The sequence below is a fragment of the Neopelma chrysocephalum genome, unplaced genomic scaffold (genome assembly GCF_003984885.1).
Source record: "Neopelma chrysocephalum unplaced genomic scaffold, ASM398488v2 Primary Assembly neopelma1_90, whole genome shotgun sequence".
NCBI lineage: Eukaryota > Metazoa > Chordata > Aves > Passeriformes > Pipridae > Neopelma > Neopelma chrysocephalum.
This window is the reverse complement of record NW_020897752.1, coordinates 967,096-988,252: the sequence shown is the minus strand read 5'-3', so window position 1 is coordinate 988,252 and position 21,157 is coordinate 967,096. Positions and strand designations below refer to the sequence as shown.

Genomic DNA, 21,157 nt, shown 5'->3' with positions numbered 1-21,157 from the left:
GAATGAATCATAATACCATGAGTTTGTTCAGAGGCTTTGGGTACCTTTCCAGTGCTAGTGCTGAGCTCGTTTGTTAACCAAATGTCAGCTTCAGGCTTGCTGGGTTTTTTTAAAAATCAAGGAAAATCAGCATTTATTGGGCTTTGGGAGCCTCTGGCTGCACTTGTGGATGGGCCTGGGGTGGCTTGGGGTCACACAGCAGCAGGAATGGAAGTTGAGGATCTTTTTGCCTTTGCCTGGTTTGAGGGATGAGTCCAGCATCACTCTGTGTTTCTAGGAACAGGATGGATCATGTTTATTTGGAAAAGAAACCCAGCTTGGCTCAGAGACGAGGACTGGAGCAGGTTGTTTTCTCTTGAGCCTTTGCGAGCGAAAATTAATCTGTATTTCTTTGATCCTGAATTGCCTCTTCTTGATACAGAATTAACAGCCTAAAGCTGCTGTTTGTTCATCAGGTCACGCTTAGTTCTGTGGGCTTGGATTTTAAATCTGCCTGATGAAGAGCTTTCCCTTCCTCAATAAGGATTTAGTTTTGAGATGCAACAGAACAGTCTAGTTCTAACTGTCTACTATTGTTTAAATCCTCTGTCTGAAGAAAGTATTAATTAAAGAGCTTTCTGTGCCATGTGTCTCTCCAAAAAAAAAGCCCTCTCGGATGGGATTGACAGTGCTGACTGGGGGTTGTTGTGTTTTGTGTTTGTCCCCAGGACATTGACATTAAGAAGGTGAACGGGGTCCCTCAGTACGCCTTCCTGCAGTACTGTGACATTGCCAGTGTGTGCAAAGCCATTAAGAAGATGGATGGGGAATATCTTGGAAATAACCGGCTCAAGGTAAAGAAATCCTCCCATGGACTGTATCCTCGTTCCTTCCGTTCGCGGCATCGCTCGGCAGCAGCAGGGTTGGTGGGAGCAGGATGGTTTTTAATGTGAGATCAGATCGGAGCATGAGGCTTCCAACCACCACCTAATGGGGATTAATCAGCATCTTTCTCAGCACGGAGCCCCGGGATGGAGCACTCGGAGACTGGCATTCCCTGAGCCTGGCGAGGCTGTGCTGGGAATCCGTCCCGCTCCCCGCCACAGACAGAGCCTGTGGGGCCCCAGAGCTGTCAACCTGTCACTTCCCAGACATTCAAACCCTACAAGAACCAAATGTTGTCAAACACTGTGTTTGTTTAAACATGCAGAATTATTTTCATTAATTGCTCTTTGATTTTTGTCTCGCACCTGCGCGAGACGCTAATTTTAGAAAATCCATACAAACAACAGCTTTCTCCAAATAGCTCTTTAATTAGGGCAGGCTCTGCTCGGGGAGTTTAACCCTTGTACTGATGGAAGTTTTGCCCTCTTGTGTCCAGCTGGGCTTTGGGAAGAGCATGCCCACGAACTGCGTGTGGTTGGACGGGCTCTCCACCAACGTGACGGATCAGTACCTGACCCGACACTTCTGCCGATACGGGCCCGTGGTGAAGGTACGTGCCAGGCTTTGCTGTGTGCTCTGGCCCTGTTACTGTCTTCCTTTCTTCCCATCCTGTCCTTTCAACCCCCACTGTCCAGGGCTTTCTAGCTCAGGTAGAAAAATCCTCTCTGGGGTGGAATTTGGCTGATGTAGAGCAGTTGCTTCTGGGGTTTGAAGGCAACCAAAAATAAGTATTTTGAACGAGCCGAGACACTGAGTATTGGAAACCATTTGTTGCTCTTGTGCAGTACAGTCTCTCCCCAACAAAATTTTTTATATGCTAGTTGGAACAGCAGTCTAATTATGTAGTTGCTCATACTTGCTGATTACATAATTAGACATAACTCTATTTTTTTTCATCAGACCAAAATAACGAGTTTTTAAAAGCAGTTCAACAGACTGGAAAAATTACTTTTTAAAAGCAGTTCATCAGACCAAGGAAAATGACTTTTTAAAAGCAGTCAGGACAGTCATGTTGGAAAGAGCACATGAAAGAAGAGAGGAAGTCAGCGATGGTGCAACGCGTGGCCCGCTGGGGACAGTGCAAGTGATTTATCACGTACTTAAACTTGAGCCTGGGAGTTGTCCTGTGTATTTTTATTGGACATGGATGTGCTTAAAATTAAGCAACGTGTGTGAATCTTCTCAAGATCAAGGTCTTGCCTCCCCAAAGGATTTTTGTGGGTTTGTGTTGCAGCTTTGACTTTTTTTATTGTAGCTGTTGTTGCTTGAATCATAAATTTATGCTGCTAAAGGAAGGGAATATTTGGAAATGGGGTGTTTAGGAAGTGGCAAGTGGTACTGCAGACTGATGAAAAAACTGGTTCCACTTTGGGATTAAATGTTCCCTTTACCTTTTTTCCCCCCTAAAACACATTGAGAATTTTTCAAAAAAAATCTGAAAATACACAAAGAGAAACTACAAAACTCAGTCACTAAAGAAAAAGCATTAAAAGTAAAACACAGAAAAACAAAATAAAGGCATAATATACCTCAAGCCACAATATCCACAATTCAAAGCAGTCCCGTGTCCTTCGATTGTCTCTTCATTCCAATATGCCTCATCAGAAAAGCCTGGAAATTCACCTTGCTAAAAATTATTTCCTTCCTGGTATCCTCATGACTTAGGATTTTGTTGGGACTGACATTAAGTCCTGTGGATGAGGCTCTTATTTGGTTTTTGTTTTGTTTTTTTGTTTTTTACAGGTGGTGTTTGACCGCTTAAAAGGCATGGCCCTGGTTCTCTACAATGAGATTGAATATGCACAAGCAGCTGTAAAAGAGACCAAGGGGAGGAAAATCGGTGGGAATAAAATTAAGGTGTGCAGAATGACCTCCAAACCAAAGCAAAAGAGGCAAAAAAAAAAAAGAGAAGCAAATTGTATTTAGGCCTCCCCCCATAAACACTGGCATTGCAGACTCGAATTCTTAGCGGGACACGTGTCCCTCATACCAAAGGCTTAAATTATATTTTATACTCGGCTTATCAAGATGTCAGGGAATCTTGAAGTGTCACCTATAGAGCCTTTTCCAGTATTCTGCCGTTCGTTTCGCTGAACTTGTCTCTCTGAGCTCCTGAGTGTTGGTGTCTGTGTCCCTGCCTCGTTTACCCCAATCCAAGGCAAACTTTTGGCTGTTTTTGTGTTAAAAAAGGGGAATCTGAGGGTGTGAGTTCCTCCAGGATAACACATGGCTGCATTCCAGCAGCTCCATGCTGATCTCCAGGCTCTGGACCTGGCCAAGGTGACTTGCACGACGTGGTCGTGGGGTACAGCAACCCAAACATGCAGTCGTGGCATGGTTTGGGTTGGAAGGGACCTCAAAGATCATCTTGTCCTTCCTTGCAACAGATTTTTAAAAATAACGAAAAACATTGCTTAAAAAAATACGCAGAAAATACTTTTTTTCCTGGAGCAACAGTTGACATTTGCAGGGATATCTTGGATTTGGGTGAACATGGTGATACCTGTTCCGACTGTCCCATCAGTGCCACTAACTGGGGCTGGGAGGTGTCAGCCAACCCTCTTAGTTACCTTCCTTCTCCTCCTTTCTCCTCTCCTAAAGAGTGGCACTGATGTCACACATGATCTCAGTTATTAAATCCACACTTCACCCAGGGCTGGGAGTTGGATGTCCTGGAGTTCCTAAGCCTGGGGGTTGGATATCTGTCACCTTGAGATGCAGGAAAACGTGTGGTCAGTTAAAAGTTTCATACCTTGTGTGGGTCTTGCTGCTTAATGACTTTGGAATAAGCAACACCCAACATGTCTGGGCTCCACTGCTGGGGTGACACAGGACTGGGCTGATTTAAAAAATAATAGGAACTAGAATGTTAAAAACATTGCAGTATAGGATATACACGTAGTTAAATCCGTTCTAATCCTTAATTTTTGCATTATCTATCCCATTAGCTTCTTAATATTGTCATCCTTGGTTATAAACCACCAATTCTTGGAGTAGCTGGAACAGGGAACTGCAGTTCAGGAGACTTGTTCTGTTCCCTGCTCTATAACCCTGGAAAACCACTGTGGAGTCTGGAATAGATTCGTAATCCTGACCTGCTGCAGCAGTGCCTGGAGATAAAAGGGACTTTGGAACTGTCCTGGCATTAAAAACGTCAATACCACGATAATAATGTGTATTTTTCCTGCTGCTTTGCTGAGCAGAAGCCTCTGGGCTGGCAGCCACAACAACAGAGTAAGGAGGTGGTTACACAGCTCCACTGAGCTGAGAGAGATCTTTATTCCTGGGGATGTACAGGGCCAGAACTGAGAAATCTTTGACTTTTTTATTAAATATTACCCTCATTTTCAGTTCTGCTCCTACCCTCAGCCTAGAGCAGGCAGGGAGATGTTGGCAGAATGGGATGTTCCTGTGACTGAACATGTGGTTTCCCCTTTATTTTTCAGGTGGACTTTGCAAATCGGGAGAGCCAGTTGGCATTTTATCATTCCATGGAGAAAACGGGTCAAGATATCAGAGACTTCTACGAAATGCTGGCAGAAAGGAGGCATGTATCAATATCTTTATTAATTTTTTTTATTTTTCCAACGTCATCTTACACAATCTTCTTACAATCATCATCATCAAACATCTTTTTACTTCTTCGGGCCATAATTCTTAAACAAGCACTCGTTTTTATTCTTTTAACATTATTTTTTTAAGTTTTCCTAACAGCAGTTCAGCATTTTTAAAATGTTTTTTTACCTTTTCACTGTTTTTTTAAAAGAAATTTAGGTTGGCCTAAACTGGGCAGATTAAGGCAGGCAGGATCTCACACATCCAAGTGTAGCTGGTTACTGGAATTCCTACTGAGGTGGAGGTTTCAGCTGTCTGTGTGATCCATATTTTAGTATCCGGTTTCTGTGGTGGGTCACCAGGACACAGCTGGGAGTCGTTCATCACGTCTGAGGAATGCAGAGAGCAGCTTATCTCTAACAGAGCAACGTGTGTGTTGGTGGGTGTAAATATAGTCTGATAAACTCCTGCTGCTCAGCCCTCGAGCACAGAGAAAAATCTGATCCTCCACCTCCCCCTTTTCAGCAGATTAATTTGTTAACTTGAGAAAAGAAGAAAATAGGAGCGAGGCTGCATTTTTGGTTTGTTTTTTGACATGAAATGTGTGTCCTGTGTTGCTACCCCTCAGCAGCAGCTGGAACCACAGTGCACATCCTGCTCACCTTACCCCTGCAGACCTGGCACAGAAACACTCCACATTTTAGGCTTTTTTCGTCCACTGACTAAAAAGCCACCCGTGTTTTGTTGCCTTCATTGTCAGGGCTCTGTTTGCCCAGGAGTCAGCCCGGCATGGAGCCGGTTGTACCTGAGAGCTGGATAAATCCAGTCTTGTTTTGCAGCAAAATAGATCGGTGTGACATAGTGCAAAATGACCAGATTTAAAAGCAAGAAAGGGTTGAAAATTTGGGATTTGCATAACAGAAATACAAGTGTGCCTTCCCCAGGCCTTGCCAGATGTGCCAGCAGTGAGCGTGTCCTCGGAACTACGTGGAATTCAGACAAGAGAAGCGTGTTATTGGATGGTTTTTAGCATGCAGGAGTCAGGTGGGCTCATCATAATCCTGAGCAGAACGTTGATTTCTGGTGTTTGGGTGCACGTTAGTCTGGTTTTTCCTTTTCTGTCACTCTGCTCACGTGGTCACTACAAGATCCTTGGGAATACAGAGTGAGCTCTGCAGTGACTCCTGTAATTCTGCAGCTTCTGGTGCCCCTGCAAGCTCCTCCTTGCAGTGATGCCGGCAACTGCACAAACCACCTCTCAGGGTTGTGGTTAAATAGGACCCAAACAGAGAAAAAAGCATGAAAAACCAAAGAAAATCCCTGATTAATGTTTTTAGCCTCACAACTGCCTTTCACAACATCCCACTTCTCTTGCAGGGTGAGGTTTTTTTCTTCCATGTTTTGTTTCTTTTTCTATTTTGTACGTTTCTTAAAAGGTGGAAGCTGCCAGCTTTTAACATAAAACATAAACTGTGAAACCAAATATGTGGAATCACAGAATCACAGCATAATTAAGGTTGGAAAAGACCTCCAAGATCATCGAGTCCAAGCTGTGCCCCATCCCCACCTTGTCCCCAGCCCAGAGCCCTGAGTGCCACGTCCAGTCGTTCCTTGGACACCTCTGGGGGGAGGGACTCCACCACCTCCCTGGGCAGCCCCTGCCAATGTTTAATCACCCTTTCCATGAAGAAATTCCTCCTGATGTCCAACCTGACCCTCCCCTGGCACAGCTGGAGGCTGTTTCCTCTTGTCCTGTCACTCATTGCCTGGGAGCAGAGCCCGACCTCCCCGGGTGCAAAACAGTATGTAATGGTGGGGGTTTGGAGCTCCAGCTTTGTGCCACCTCCCTGCAATGTTTAGTGTTATAAATGACTTATTTTTGCCCTTTGGAGGTATTGAGATAACGACATTAATTGCTTGACTTACTTTGCTGAATGAATTCACCTGATCTCATAAACAACCTGATATTTGTTGACTTGGGTTTACTGTAAATAGGCAGCGCCAGCAAGTCACATGCAGCACAAGAGCTAATTTTGGAATTAGGGGATCACTTACAGGGCTTAGGGTTTTTAAAGAAATCTTACTGCCACTTTACTGCTTAGTAACAGAGAGATTCCACCCTTGAATTTTGATTTGCCTCATGTTTTCAGAGGTAGATCTCGGGTTCTGAAGATGGGGTGTCTTCACCCTGCCCAGCCCATGCATGGGTCGGTTTTACCTTCATTTCATGCAAGGTTTGAATTTGACAAAAATGAAGGAGTGAGGGTGCTGAAACAATACTTCAGGGAGCTGTTATGAAATGACCAATTAACTGCATTTGGTGTTTGATAAGTTAACAAAGTGTTTAGTCCACTGCACAGGAGAGGGTGGACAAGGAGAAGTGGTTGGTGAGGAAGGGAAAACTGGAAAAAATAGAAAAGGAGGAAACCAATTCATTGCTAAATCTCTGTGTGCAGCTGCCTTGATGCACCTAGGAAAAAAGATCCTAAAATGATTCCCTTACATGTGGCTGTGACACTTGAAGACATGGTTTGATGGTGAACATGGTGGTAGTGCTGGTGGGTTGACAGTTGGACTTGGTGATCTTAAAGCTCTTTTCCAACCTTAATGATTCCATGATCTTTAAGGTTCCTTCCAACCCAAACCATTCTCTCACCTAGGAAAGATGGTGGTAACACAGCATGTTGGCTGAGGAGGAGAACTAGAATCTGTTTATTTTTATGTTTAGCAGAGACGAACGAAGAGGATCCTACGAATACGCCCCTGATCGTACTTACTACGAGACTGTTCGGACCCCAGGGACGTATCCCGAAGATCCTCGGCGAGAATACCCGGCCCGGGGCAGGGAATTCTACGCTGAGTGGGATCCCTACCAAGGAGACTACTATGACCCACGATACTATGACGACCCGCGCGAGTACAGGGATTACCGGGGCGATCCCTACGAGCAGGACATCCGGGAGTACAGTTACAGACAACGGGAGAGAGAGAGGGAGAGGGAACGGTTCGAATCCGATCGGGACAGAGACCACGAGCGGAGACCGATTGAGCGGAGCCAGAGCCCGACGCACTCGCGGCGCCCGCAGAGCCCCGGAGCGTCCCCCTCGCAGTCGGAGCGGCTGCAGAGCGACTCGGAGAGGAGGATTTACAGCAGGTCATCGGATCGCAGCGGCAGCTGCAGCTCCCTGTCCCCTCCACGCTACGACAAGCTCGACAAGGCCCGCGTGGAACGGTACGCAAAAAACGAGAAGGCGGAGAAGGAGCGCGTGTTCGAGCAGGAGAGGGTGGACAAGGAGAAGCGCTTGGTGAGGAAGGAAAAGCCGGAAAAAATTGAAAAGGAGAAAATGGATAAGCAAAAACGAAAAGCGAAAATCCATTCACCCAGCTCCCAGTCCTCGGAAACGGATCAGGAGAATGAGAGAGAGCCTAGCCCAGAAAAACTGAAGGGCAACAGTAAACAAAGCAAAGAGAGGGGTGACAAAGAAGGGACGGCGAAAAACCGCCTGGAACTGATGCCCTGCGTTGTGCTGACCCGCGTGAAGGAAAAGGAAGGGAAGGTTATCGATCAACCCACGCTGGAGAAACTGAGAGCAAAGCTTGATAATGACACTCTGAAATCCCCACTGCTCGAACAGAAAACCCAGACATCCCAGGCTGAGCAAGCCAAGTCTGAGCAGTCTAAACTGGAACCCGTCAGAACCAAGGTACAGAAGGAGAAAGCCCTTGCCAGTCACATCGAAGTGGTGGATAAGGAGGGAAAAATGAAACCCAAAAAGCACTTGAAGACAGAGCAAACTTCTGAGGGGGCCAACACGGTTGATTTAGACAAGCTGGAGGCTCGTAAAAGGCGTTTTGCTGATGCGAATCCGAAGCCTGACAGGCAAAAGCTGGATGTCAAACGGAGCAGCCAGGATGAGGAGGATGCACGCATGGTCTTGAAAAAGCAGCTCGATGCGACGGCATCGTCCAGAGAAGCGCCGATGTTAAGGGAAGGAGAGTTGGAGAGGAAACCGCTGAGGAAGGAGATGCTTAAAAGGGAATCTAAAAAGCTCAAACTGGAAAGACTTATTCCTGTTACTAGTCCCAAAGAAATTCAGGACACTCTTAATGTCGGTGGGATTGGCATGCGTCCCACCCTGGATATGCAGACGAGGCTGATGGAGGCACCTGATGAATCCGTGGAAGTTCAGGAACTCCCATCTAAAAAACTGAACCCAATGAAACCCCAGCATAAACAGGTCCAGTTGCTGGACGAACAGGGAACAGAGAGAGAGGACACAAGGAAGAATTACTCCAGTCTTCCTGAAGAAACACCAGACCATAAACTTGGCCAAGAGAAACCTCAGTCAGCTGACACGGAGGAGAAAATCGGCATCGACATTGACCACACACAGAGCTACCGGAAACAAATGGAGCAAAGCCGCAGGTTGAAACAGCAGCTGGAAATGGAGATCGCGAAATCGGAGAAGTTTGGCAGCCCAAAGAAAGATGTGGATGAATATGAAAGGCGTAGCCTGGTCCACGAGGTAGGAAAACCTCCACAAGACGTCACCGATGACTCTCCACCGAGTAAAAAGAAAAAGACTGACCAGTTTGACTTTGAAATTAGCACTAAAAGAGAGAGGAACTACAGAAGTTCTCGTCAGGTGAGTGAGGACTCAGAAAGGATGTCCTGTTCCCCGAGCATCAGGCACTTCCCATTCCATGAGGATGACGACACACTCGATTCTCCAAGGCTAATGCCATTAAAGGAAACCAAAGAGTCACCTAAAATAGAAGAAAAGGGTCTTTCATACTCAAACATGACTGTGAGGGAGGACTCGCTGAAATTCAATCCTTATGATTCCAGCAGAAGGGAGCAGATGGCAGAAATGGCTAAAATAAAACTCTCCGTGCTGAGTTCTGAGGAAGACTCAAGCAGGTGGGAAACCCAGGTGAAGCAGGAGCCTGGGAGAGTCGACATCAGCTTTCCAAGCAGCATCGTCAAAAGAGACAGCATCCGGAAACGGTCTGTCCGGGACCTGGAGCCTGGGGAGGTGCCTTCGGATTCGGATGACGATGGTGAAAACAAACCCCATTCCCCAAAAGCCTCGTCCTTGTTAGAGAGTTCCAGGTTGTCTTTTTTATTAAGGGACAGAGAGGAGAAGTTACGTGAAAGAGAGGAAAGACTGTCCAGTTCCTTAGAAAGAAACAAATTTTACTCTTTTGCATTGGACAAGACAATCACACCAGACACAAAGGCCTTGCTCGAAAGAGCTAAATCCCTCTCTTCATCCAGAGAGGAAAACTGGTCCTTTCTAGACTGGGATTCAAGGTTTGCTAGTTTCAGAAACAATAAAGACAAAGAGAAGGTTGACTCGGCTCCAAGACCTATTCCATCTTGGTACATGAAAAAGAAAAAAATCAGAACAGATTCTGAAGGCGGAAAACTGGATGATAAGAAAGAAGATCATAAAGAGGAAGAACAAGAGCGGCAGGAACTGTTCGCATCTCGGTTTTTGCACAGTTCAATCTTTGAGCAGGACTCCAAGCGCCTGCAGCATTTAGAGAGGAAAGATGATGATCTGGACTTCATCTCTGGAAGGTTGTATGGGAGACAGTCCTCCTCCGACGGAACGAACAGCGCGGCTGATTTGGTGCAAGAGCCGGTGGTTCTCTTCCATAGCAGGTTTGTTGAGCTGACACGAATGCAGCAGAAAGAAAAGGAGAAGGATCAGAAACCAAAGGAAGTGGAAAAACAGGAAGATAAAGAAAACTGTCCGAAAACACCAGAAACGGTTCCTGATAGTAAAGAACCAGAACATAAAACTTCCTCTGTAGGTCCCTCGTCGGTCACTGTGCTGCCACAGGAACCAGCTCCGATCGCTCCCGAGAAGGTAGCGAGCGAAAAGGTCCTGGTGGAACCACCTTCTGTCAAAGAAGAGAAACCTTCTGAACCTGCTGCTGCAGCAGAGGAACAAAAACCTTTTCCTGAACTTGCTGCTCCTGTCAAAATGGAACCTCCTGAGCAAACGGAACCTCTGCCGGTTGTAGAAGCGAGTAAAGAAGTTGTTGCTACGACCCTGGCGCCGGAGGAAGATGCTGTGGCAACAGAGCATCCTTCATACTTGGATACCAAACCTCCTACTCCTGGGGCTTCGTTTTCTGATGCAGACATCAGTGTAGATCCAGAACCTGATGCTGCCCAGCTGCTTCCTCCTGCACCCAAGCTGGTTCAGAAGTCAGATGAGGCTGTGGAACCTAAAGAGGAAAATCCTCCACCTTCTGCCAACACTGATGCTGGCGTGAGTCAAAAAGTGGAGGCAGCTGCTGAGGTCCTGCCGCCTGTTTCTGACAATGATATGGAAGTGGAACCTCCAGTAGTTGTTAAAGATAAGAAATCCTACAAGAGTAAACGCTCCAAGACACCCGTGCAGTCAGCTGCAGCCAGTGTCACGGAAAAGCCCGTCACGAGGAAGAGCGAAAGAATTGACCGTGAAAAGCTGAAAAGGTCGAGCTCTCCTCGTGGGGAGACCCAGAAACTGTCTGAATTGAAAGTGGAGGCAGAGAAGGTTTCAAGGAATGCTGCTAAATCCCCGAGTTCTGCTGTAGAGCCGGAAAACGTGGAGCCGAGCCTGCCGATAGGCCGGACCAGGCGCAGAAATGTGAGGTCAGTCTACGCTACCACAGGGGACAATGAAGGCCCATCTCCAGTGAAGGACTCCATGGAGGTCACTAGATCCACCAGGAAGAGAGGGGAAAAGGAACCACAGGAAACAGTAACAACTGTTCCCACGACCCCGAGGCGGGGAAGACCTCCTAAAACCCGCCGTAAGCCGGAGGAGGACATCTCTCCAATAAAGACTGAACCGGTACAGCAAGAGGTGGAGGAGGCTGAAACTAAAGATGCCGTGGAAGCTCCTAAGCCTGCAGAGGGTTGGAGGTCCCCTAGATCCCAGAAGCTCACACACAGTCACTCATCAGCTGCTACCAGCCAACAAGGGAAGAAAGGGAAGAATGAACCGAAAGCCGATACCACGGCTGAGTCTGAAGATGCTGCTGAAAGAAGCAGTCAGGAATTGAGCATTGCAGACAACAGCAATAAAGCTAAAGCTACTGAGAAAGAGCCGGCAGCGAACGAGCCGAAACGGGATCGGAAAGAACTGGATGTGGAGAAAAACCAGCTCGAAATCCCCACGGTTGAGATCATTGAGAAGAAGCCAGTGCCAGAAAAGGTTACGAAATCCAAAAGGGGAAGGTACAAAAATACCAAAACTGTCGTCGATAAAGCATCCATGTGTCTCAAAAACGTGGAAATACGCCTGAACGTGGACGAAGTCAAGGGTGCCTTGCGACCCACCGAGGAGGAGGCAGAGCCGGTGGCGGTGTCGCCGCCCAAGATGAAGAGCCCCCCAAAAGAGGACATCTTGCCACCCCACTTCGCTAAGAACGAGGTAGAAGATTCATTCCCGGAAATGGAGAAGGAGGTGACGCGGGAACCCAAGCAGTCCCCCGAGGCTGCCCAGTTGGCAAAGCAGATTGAACTCGAGCAGGCAGTGGAGAATATTGCAAAACTCACCGAAACTCCTCCAACGATTGCTGCCTACAAAGACCCAACAGCAGATGTGCCTGAAGTCCGTCAGGAGGAGGAGGCAGATAAACCCGCGCACCAGGCGAGTGAAACGGAGCTGGCAGCAGCCATCGGCTCCATCATCAATGACATTTCTGGGGAGACTGAAAGCTTCCCTGCACCCCCGACGTATCCTGCTGAATCAGAAGCCGAAATCCCCACAGAACCCTTGGTGTTACCATCACCTCGGGAGGAGATGGAACCTGAGACAGATCAGGCAGTGAACAATATCCTGGAAACTGAGGCGGCCGTCGAGCCTGCAGTGCAGCCGGTGCCCGGCTCTGTCCCGTTGGAGACGGAGAGCAAGGAGTCCGAAGTCAGCTTCAGCGAATCTTCCAACTCTGCTCAGGAGGCCGAGACCTTGCAGGAGGCTGAAGTTGCTCGGAAGGAAAAGGGCCGTCAGAAAACCTCACGGCAGAGACGCAAGAAGAGCACGAGCAGGAAGGGCGACGCCACCGAGGTCAACGCCTTTGAGCCAGAGAGGGTGCAGAGCAAGTCACCCCCTGCCAACGAGGTAAAGGCAAAACCTGAGGAAGCCTTAAAGGAGGAAAAACAAATTAAACCCTCAACATCCGTGGAGCCAAGTGCTTCTGACACCACCAAGGCTGTGGCCGTTGACGTCGTTGCTGCCCATGAGGCTGTCGCTGAGAGTGGCACCTCTCCGAAAGCACCTGCTCCGGCTCCTCTGGACCTGGGCAGCCCGCCAGTTCCGCTCGATGAGGGGAGTCAGAGCGGGTTCAAGATCCGGTCACCCCTGGAGAACACTCCTATCACGCCGCCGAGCGCCCCGAATGCAGCCCTTCCTGCCGTCCCCACGGCAGTGGCCAAGCTGCCCACCCCGGTGCCCTCCGCCATCGTCACCCTTCACTCTGGCACTGCCAAGGTGCCGGAGTGGATGGTCAGGCATGAGGAACCCCGCGCCCGTTCCACGCCCCCACCCGCTCTCCCACCGGACACAAAGGCGTCGGATATTGACACAAACTCCAGCACTTTGAGGAAGATACTTATGGAGCCCAAATACGTCTCGGCGACGAGCATAACCTCCACGCACGTGACAACAACGCACGCCGAGCCGGTGAGCGCGCCATGTCTGGAGGAGACACCTCTCCACCCCACCGTGGAGGCCATCAAGGCGGTTTCGGAGGAGAAGCCGGCAGTTCCCATCACCAACGCCTTGGACCCACCGGTGGCTGAAGCGCCGGTGTTCAGCGAGAAGGAGAAGATCAGCACTGTGATTGCTCCCAAAGCCACTTCTGTCATCAGCAGGATGCCCCACAGTGTGGATCTGGAGGAGGCTCCCAGGATTACCTTGGTGAAACAAGCTCCCCAAACCCAGACCTGCCTTGTCAACGCTCCCTCACCGAAATTCAAGCAGAGGTCGAGCACAAATGATAACAGCAGGTTCCATCCAGGATCGATGTCTATTATCGAGGAGAGGCCTGTGGAGACCGGGTCCAGCCCGGGGCTGCGAGTGAACACCTCGGAAGGCGTGGTGCTCCTGAGTTACTCGGGGCAGAAGACGGAAGGCCCGCAGCGAATCAGTGCCAAGATCAGCCAGATTCCCCCAGCCAGCGCCGTGGACATCGAGTTCCAGCAGTCCGTGTCCAAGTCTCAGATTAAACAGGAGCCCATCACGCCATCTCAGCCGGCACCAAAAGGCTCCCAGACCTCGGCGGGCTATGGGACTGTTTCCACCCATTCTTCGCTGGTACTCGGAACGCAGCCCTACAACACGTCGCCCGTCATCTCCTCCGTGAAGCAGGAGCGCGCCGCGCTGGACAAGTCAGACTCATCCCACCTCGCTGTCCAGACTCCGGCGTCGCAGCCCGGCAAGGTCCTGACGCAGACGGTCAACACTCCACCTGTACTGGTCCATAACCAGATGGTCGTGAACAAAAAACTGTCCGACCCAGCTGCTCTGAAAGTGGAGACCAAGACTCTGCAACCCTCCAACTTGAGTCCCGGAGTGAGTCCTCACCACTCTTCCCTCTCTGGGAAGATGCATTCGGAAGCGAACCACGTCAGCTCGGGACCCAGCACCCCGACTGACCGGGCCATCTCCCACCTGGGGGTCGCCAAGCAGGAGCCGCACTCGCCGCGCACCAGCGGGCACTCGCCGTCGCCGTTCCCCCGGGCCTGTCATCCCGGCAGTACCTCGTCTCCGGCTCTATCCAGCAGTACCCCGGTGATGCTGGCGCCAGGAATTCCCGTTCCTCAGTACATCTCCAGCATGCATCCTGAGCAATCTGTTATCATGCCCCCTCACAGCGTAACACAGACTGTGTCCCTGGGCCATCTGTCCCAAGGTGAGGTGAGGATGAACACCCCTCCTCTCTCCGGCATCCCGTACGGAATCCGCCCGGAAGCGCTCCACTCGCCCCGTGCTGCTCTGCAGCCCCAGATGGAGATCAAACCTCAGCGATCCAGCACGCCCCAGCCAGCCCCCATCCGGGACATCGTCATGCCCCCGCTGTCCTCCCAGCACCCCCCCGAGGAGGAGCTGCACTTCCACCACTCGGCCGTGTGCCGGGGCCCGGCGCCGGTGCAGTCGGACGTGCTGGTGATGCAGCCGGATTACCGCATGCACCCCACCAGCATCCGGCTGGACCAGTACAACGTGCCCCGGGACGTCAGGATGATCATGCACCCGCACATGGCCGCCGTGGGCGAGCACCACTCAGAAACGCGGCAGTCCCGGACGCCCGAAGGGGCCGGGAAAACTCCCCCCGTCAGTAAGACCCCGCAGCCTGGGAAAGAGACTCCCAAATCCTCCGAAGGCAAGGTGGCCCACTCTCCTCACAGCGAACCCCGGCTCCTGAGCGTGCCCTCGGGCAGCCAACTGCCCGGGCTGCCCCTGACACAGCCGGTGGTGGTCCCACACGGGGTGCAGATCATGCATCCCGCCGGCAGCTCCTTCCACGATTACCGCTCTGTGTACGGCGACATGAGGAATTACCACACGGCGGCACAGCTCGGGCACCCGCAGTTCCCCGGCGCCTCGCCCATCGGGCTGCCCTCCCGCAGCATGACCCCCTCTCAGGTGAGAAATAAATCCCTTTCTCCTTCTCCCTGGAGTCTGGAGCTCGATTCTCCTTGGAATCTGGAGCATTCTGAGCTAACTGTGGCTGTGACACAGCTCTGTGGTCATAAGAGCTGAGCTTAACTCTCCATGGTTGGTCTTCAGGGTCTGCTTAAGTTCACCATACAAGAGGAACTGGGTTTTTCGGGAAATGGGGTTCAAACACTGCTCAGCATCAGAGGAAGCTGAGACATGCCATTTCCTTAACTACTCTGGGTCTCAAGGCAGGAGGTGGGAAGCTGCCTGCGGGTTTCTGGACGTAGAGCTGTCAGGAGAATTGTCAGCACCGAGGTGCTGCTTAGGTCAGGCATCCTCAGGCGGATGGCGAGGCTAAGGATGGGCTTGGAGCAGAATTCAGGGGGTGGGATTTCAGCTCAAGTGGACTTGGAAGTGGAGGACAGGCCCAGGTACCACCACAGCAGAGCTGTGGTGTGGAGACACATCTCCACCTAGAATGTGATGATGTCCTGGCAGCCTTATTGTTAAATTAATGAGATCTGATACACCCACAGCCTAAAATCTTTCTTTTTTTCCCCCTCCTGCTTCCCAGGGTCTGCCAGAGGGCGAGCACTCGCACCCCAGCCAGCCAGTCCGCAGCAAGACTCCTCAGATCCCGCAGGATCCCAAGGGCCCTCCGGCAGCGGGGCCGGAGCAGAGTCACCACCCCACCGTGAACAGACACGCGGCACAGATGGACCCTCACGTCCACCTCCAGAGGGCCCAGGGGGACACGGGCCAGACCTCCTACCCCTCACCTGTCGCCGTCTCCATGAAACAGGAGCTTCCGTCGCCGCACCAGCCCCAGGCGGTTCCCAAGCAATCCATGTTTATCCCCACGACGTCGGGGCCGCCCCTGAGCCGCCCGGAGCCCCAGGCCGGCCTCAAACAGGAGCCGTCGCCTCACCCCGTGTCGCAGAGACCTGTGGACATGGTCCAGCTCCTCACAGTGAGTGTCCATCCGTCACCTCCTCCCGGCCGAGCAGCCTCGTGCGGCTCGTCCAGGGAGGAATCACGAGGTTCTGTCTCACCCACGGCACCAAACCTGACCTGTCTTGCATCAAATGCTTCATCTGTCTGGTTTTTGGGCTGGTCTGTCCCCGCTGGTTTTTACCCGTGTCACTGTTCCCAGTCAGTTTTACAGTCAGCTGTTTCCTGGAAAGATTTTCCTCATGGGCAGGGAAGAGTGATGGTGTATTTAATTTCACTGAAAAAGGCTTCTTCCAAGCCTAGAAAATGAGGAAGAGGAGGGAGACAGGAACAGGCACTGATGAGGAACCAAGAGTTGTGTCCAGCACCAAATATCTCCCATATAACCTCAAGCTACTCTTCTTCTGTTTTTTCTCAATTTTTCCATTTGTAAAAGAGAAAAGAGCATTTGGCAACAGCCTCGTGCTGAGTGGGAGACTGAGGGATTGTGATGACGGGATCCACCCAGGCAGCTTGGCCAGCTGGAAGGAAAGGGACTGAATTCCTGGTTTAGCAGGATTTAAACCAAGGCTGACGTGTAGAGGAATGATCAGGTGTTACATAAAGCTCCGATGGAAGATCGGAGGCAGCTGAGCAGCTCAGACGGGATTTCGGATCCTCCTCTCCATCCTTTGTGTGTAATACTCCTTCTCTCTCTCTTCCCAGAAATACCCCATTGTCTGGCAGGGCCTCTTGGCCCTCAAGAACGACACGGCCGCTGTCCAGCTCCACTTTGTGTCCGGGAACAACGTCCTGGCTCACCGGTCGCTGCCGGCACCGGAGGGGGGGCCCCCGCTGCGGATCGCGCAGCGCATGCGGCTCGAGGCCTCCCAGCTCGAGGGGGTCGCACGGAGGATGATGGTGAGGGCAGGGATGGGGCAGGCACGTGTGCTTGGGAAGAGCTGAGAACTGGGCGGGTCTCACCAGCTGCAGGACTGAAAACCACAAAATTCAGCTGCTGTCACGTTGTTTTCTCCACCCAGAGGGTGGTTGGCACTGACCAGGCTCCCCAGGGCAGTGCCACGGCCCCAAAGGCTGCCAGAGCTCCAGGAGAGTTTGGACAACGCTCTGAGGGACGGGGGGGATTGTTGGGGTGTCTGGGCAGGGCCAGGGGTTGGATCCATGATCCCTGGGGGTCCCTTCCAGCTCAGGACATGCTGTGATTCTATTTTGGGATTCTGGTAATAGCACTGGGATTCCTTCATCCCAGAGCGTGTGTAACAAGGATTGCAAGTGGTGAGCAATAGCTCTTACTCTGCATTTATGGAAAAAGGAATGGTGGAGTTGGGAAACCTTTGAAGTCACTCATCCCTCAGCCCTGGGACAAATTCCTGCTGGCTCCAGTGTGTCTGAGAAAGGTGGAACGTGGAGTTCGGGTGGCCATGGAAATGCATTTTCAGTCCTTTTCACCATCTCCTGGTGTGTTGAAATCACAGAATCCCAGAATGGTTTGGGTTGGAGAGACCTTAAAGCTCATCCCATTCCACCCCAGCCATGGGCAGGGACACCTCCCACTGTCCCAGGTTGCTCCAAGTCCCGTCCAACCTGGCCTTGGACACTTCCAGGGATGGGGCAGCCACAGCTTCTCTGGGGAACAAATTGTAACATCAGGGACTTTAAAGGCAGGATTTTCCCCCCAGCTAGGGGGTGTATGGCAGGAAGACACGTGTCCATCCACCATCTAACCCATCCCGTGTCCTCCCCGGCAGGTGGAGAGCGATTACTGCCTGCTGCTGGCCCTGCCCTGCGGCCGCGACCAGGAGGACGTGGTCAGTCAGACCGAGTCGCTCAAGGCTGCCTTCATCAGTTACCTGCAGGCCAAACAGGCTGCAGGGATCATCAACGTCCCCAACCCCGGCTCCAACCAGGTACTGGCACAGAAGCCCCTGGAACACCAGGGATTAACCAACCAATCCACAGCGTCTGTCCGTCCATCCGTCCTTCCCCCACGGCTTCGCTCAGGGTTCTGCTTGAGCTGCCTGTTGGTAGCAGTGAACCCCCCCCGTTTACATCCCCAGTCAAACACAGCAATGGAACTGATAAAATCACTGAAAACCAACCCCAAAGCCACAAAGAAAACCCCAAATGTATGTTTGGTTTGTCCCAGCCCAGCACCTTGGGATGAAAACCATCAGTTTGTTCCCAGCCCAACGTCTTGGGATGAAAACCATTGGTTTGTCCCAGCCCAACATCTTGGGATGAAAACCAACCAAACCCCTTTTCCACCTCTTTATCTCTGAAGTAGAGTCCTTGTTTCTTCCCCATATCCTGATTCTTCCAGGACACCTGCTGTTTTCTTGGGAAACACGTTTGGGTTTGGTGCTGTGGAGTGTTTATTCCCAGTGTGTTGCTGCACTGAATCAAATTTAAGCTGTGTGTGTAATTTAATTCTGGGTGTAAAGAACCCAGAATGAGCTGTCAGCGCTCGGAGCAACCACTGAAATAATTAATTATTTGGAATCTTTCTCCCTTTCCCACTAAAATCAACCAGCTCTCACATCTTACATGTGGAAAACTCCCCACCTGGGAAACCACACTTGTGTCTTCTGTTTTATACAAAATCGAGGAGCCTTTAAACACCAAAAAAAAATCACCTGAATGTCCCGGTTTTAAACATTTTAGGCCTGGCTTTAGGATTGGCTCTAATCCGAGGTTTTTTCCCCTCCCCTCAGCCTGCCTACGTTCTGCAGATCTTCCCACCCTGCGAATTTTCGGAAAGCCACCTGTCCCGCCTCGCCCCGGACCTCCTCGCCAGCATCTCCAACATCTCTCCTCACCTCATGATTGTCATCGCGTCGGTATGAGCTGTTTACCAGTTACTGACTTTTTATTATTTTAATTTTTTATTTTTATTTTTATTTTTTAATTTTTATCCAAGGCCCTGCAGCAAAAAAAAAAAAAAAAAATTACCAAAAAAAAAAAACCAACAGCCCACAACAACAACAACAAAAAAATTAATTTTCAAATCAAAACTAAATCAAAAGAAGGAGAGAGAAGGTTATGAAACACGAAAAATGCTGCCAGAAACCAGCCTCCTGCCCGACCGGCCTCGATCAAACCGTATGTTTACATGTTGCTTTAGCTTATGGACAACTGATGCACTCAGCAGGTGGACTGGGCTTGGGTTCCTGTGCCTCCTTTTTGGGGAAAAATACAAAAAAACCCACGAAAAAAAAACACAAAAAAAAAAAAAGAAAAAAAGAAAAGGATGGCTTATTTTTTTTAACAAAAAAAAAAAGAAAAAAAATGAAAAAAGAACCTGAACTGCCTTTGCACTAAATTAGTGACTCGGACTTTGCACAGTTGGAGACGCTGTGACGTTCTGGATGTCTTGACACACATTGAGCTGCGTGGACGTTCCGCAGGGACTCTGCTGACATTTGTGGGTCAAGGAGCATTTCACACAGGCATTTTTTATTTTATTGGTTGTTTCATTGTTTTTTGGGTTTTTTTTTTCTTCTTTTGGTTTTTTTGATTTTTCTTTTCTTTTTGGGGTTATTTTGTCCGGATGTTGAACCCTCCTCTTCCTCCACCTGCCCCTGCTGCAGCCGTCTTCTCTTCATCTGGGATGTACAGTTTACACTGAAAAAGCAAGAAAATACAAAGCAAACAAAAAAAAAATAAAAACACAAAAGGGAGAGCTTTTTTTCCTTCCTGGTGGGATATGCAGAACTCAGTGGGTGTGTGTATATATAAATATATATATAATATATATAAATATATATAATACTGACTTTAAAAAAAAGAAAAAAAAATCAAATCCCCACAACATACATTTTTTTTTAATCTGTGCCAAAAATGTGTTTTCAGAGAAAAAAAATCTTATTTTCATACTCAGACTTTGTATTGTCACTCATTTGTAAGTGCGCTTCATTTAAACATCCCCTCGTCTCATCAGCTGTGGAAGTGTTATACACTTGTACAAAGACTCTGCCCGGCCCCCCTCGCCTCCCCTAACACTTAATTAATTTATGGAACTTGGTTTCTTGTTTTTTTGTTTTGGTTTTTTTTTGTTGTTGTTTTTTTTTTTGGTTTATTTTGGTTCATTTTTTTTTTCTCAGCGCAGTTTTGTTTTGTGTGTCCATTGGATTACGAACTTTATTAAAAAATACAAAACACGCCGGCGCCACGACCTCGTCCCTCGGCTGCCTGGGAGGGGGGGAGAGGGCAAACGGGAGGTTTGGGGGCTCCCTGGGTGGGGTCACCACATTTCTTCTTCAAAAAACCACCAGAAAAAAGTGATAATTTTACCGGACTAGGCCAGATTTCTCTTTATTATCACCCGTGTTGTGGATAATTGAAAACCAGAATTGCAGGATTTTCCCCCACTTTTAATCTCACTACTGATTCCTTACTGAAAATTATCCCTGAATTACTGATACACATCAGCCTTTCAAAACTAAGAGTCAGTCTGGATGTTCTTCACTCCTTTCCCACCCAAAATCCTGCCAAACCCTTCCCACCTGAAGCGGCACCGGTGGGAGCCACCAAACCCCCAGTTAATCAATGCTGGTGTGAATGGGTTAAAATCAAGCAGATGTGGTAAAAAAGGAGACTCAGGAGAGGATTTGGGGTGTGGACCCCACAGCCAGGGAAGATCCTCACCCTGCACCTGCAGGCCCATGGCGGGGGGTGGGAGGCAGAACAGAGCCTGTTTTGGGGTTAAAACAGCACAAAAAGGTGCTGCTGGTGCCCCAGGATGGGGGTGGGTGTTGGAGCCTGGCCAGGGACACCTCAGGGACCCCCCAGGTCCTGCTGGGGGGATCAGGATGGGGCCTCGGACCTCCTGCCTTGCCCCAGAGAGGTGGGATTGTGGTGGGATGGACAGATGGACGCACGGACACAAGGATGGGCGTGGAGAGATGGACGTGGATTATCAGGGCAGGGGAAGGGGCCCGAGCTGGCTGGTGTTGGAGTGGGGCCTTTGGGGCAAAAAGGGCATTTTTGGGGGGTTTTCCAGAGGTGGGGGGGACACCAGTCCGTGTGTCTCGCTGGGTGTGTGACCGTCCGTGTGTCTGGGTGTC

The 21,157-nt window shown here is 50.0% G+C and overlaps 1 protein-coding gene across 5 annotated transcripts in view; it reads left to right on the top strand.

The window, feature by feature from the left end:
- The window catches only part of SPEN (spen family transcriptional repressor), a 66,734-nt gene extending 46,887 nt beyond the window's left edge, over positions 1-19,847 (top strand). For 2 of the 5 annotated variants that reach the window (XM_027693190.1, XM_027693189.1), the window contains exons 7-15: positions 708-833; positions 1,361-1,474; positions 2,668-2,781; positions 4,371-4,471; positions 7,208-15,128; positions 15,718-16,113; positions 16,800-16,994; positions 17,843-18,001; positions 18,806-19,847. In XM_027693190.1, the coding sequence (XP_027548991.1) occupies positions 708-833; positions 1,361-1,474; positions 2,668-2,781; positions 4,371-4,471; positions 7,208-15,128; positions 15,718-16,113; positions 16,800-16,994; positions 17,843-18,001; positions 18,806-18,937 (9,258 nt within the window). In that variant the 3' untranslated portion in view covers positions 18,938-19,847. The remainder of the gene's footprint in view (positions 1-707; positions 834-1,360; positions 1,475-2,667; positions 2,782-4,370; positions 4,472-7,207; positions 15,129-15,717; positions 16,114-16,799; positions 16,995-17,842; positions 18,002-18,805) is intronic. The other 3 variants (XM_027693194.1, XM_027693193.1, XM_027693192.1) reach the window with 3 other exon arrangements.
- The last annotated feature ends 1,310 nt before the right edge of the window (positions 19,848-21,157 follow it).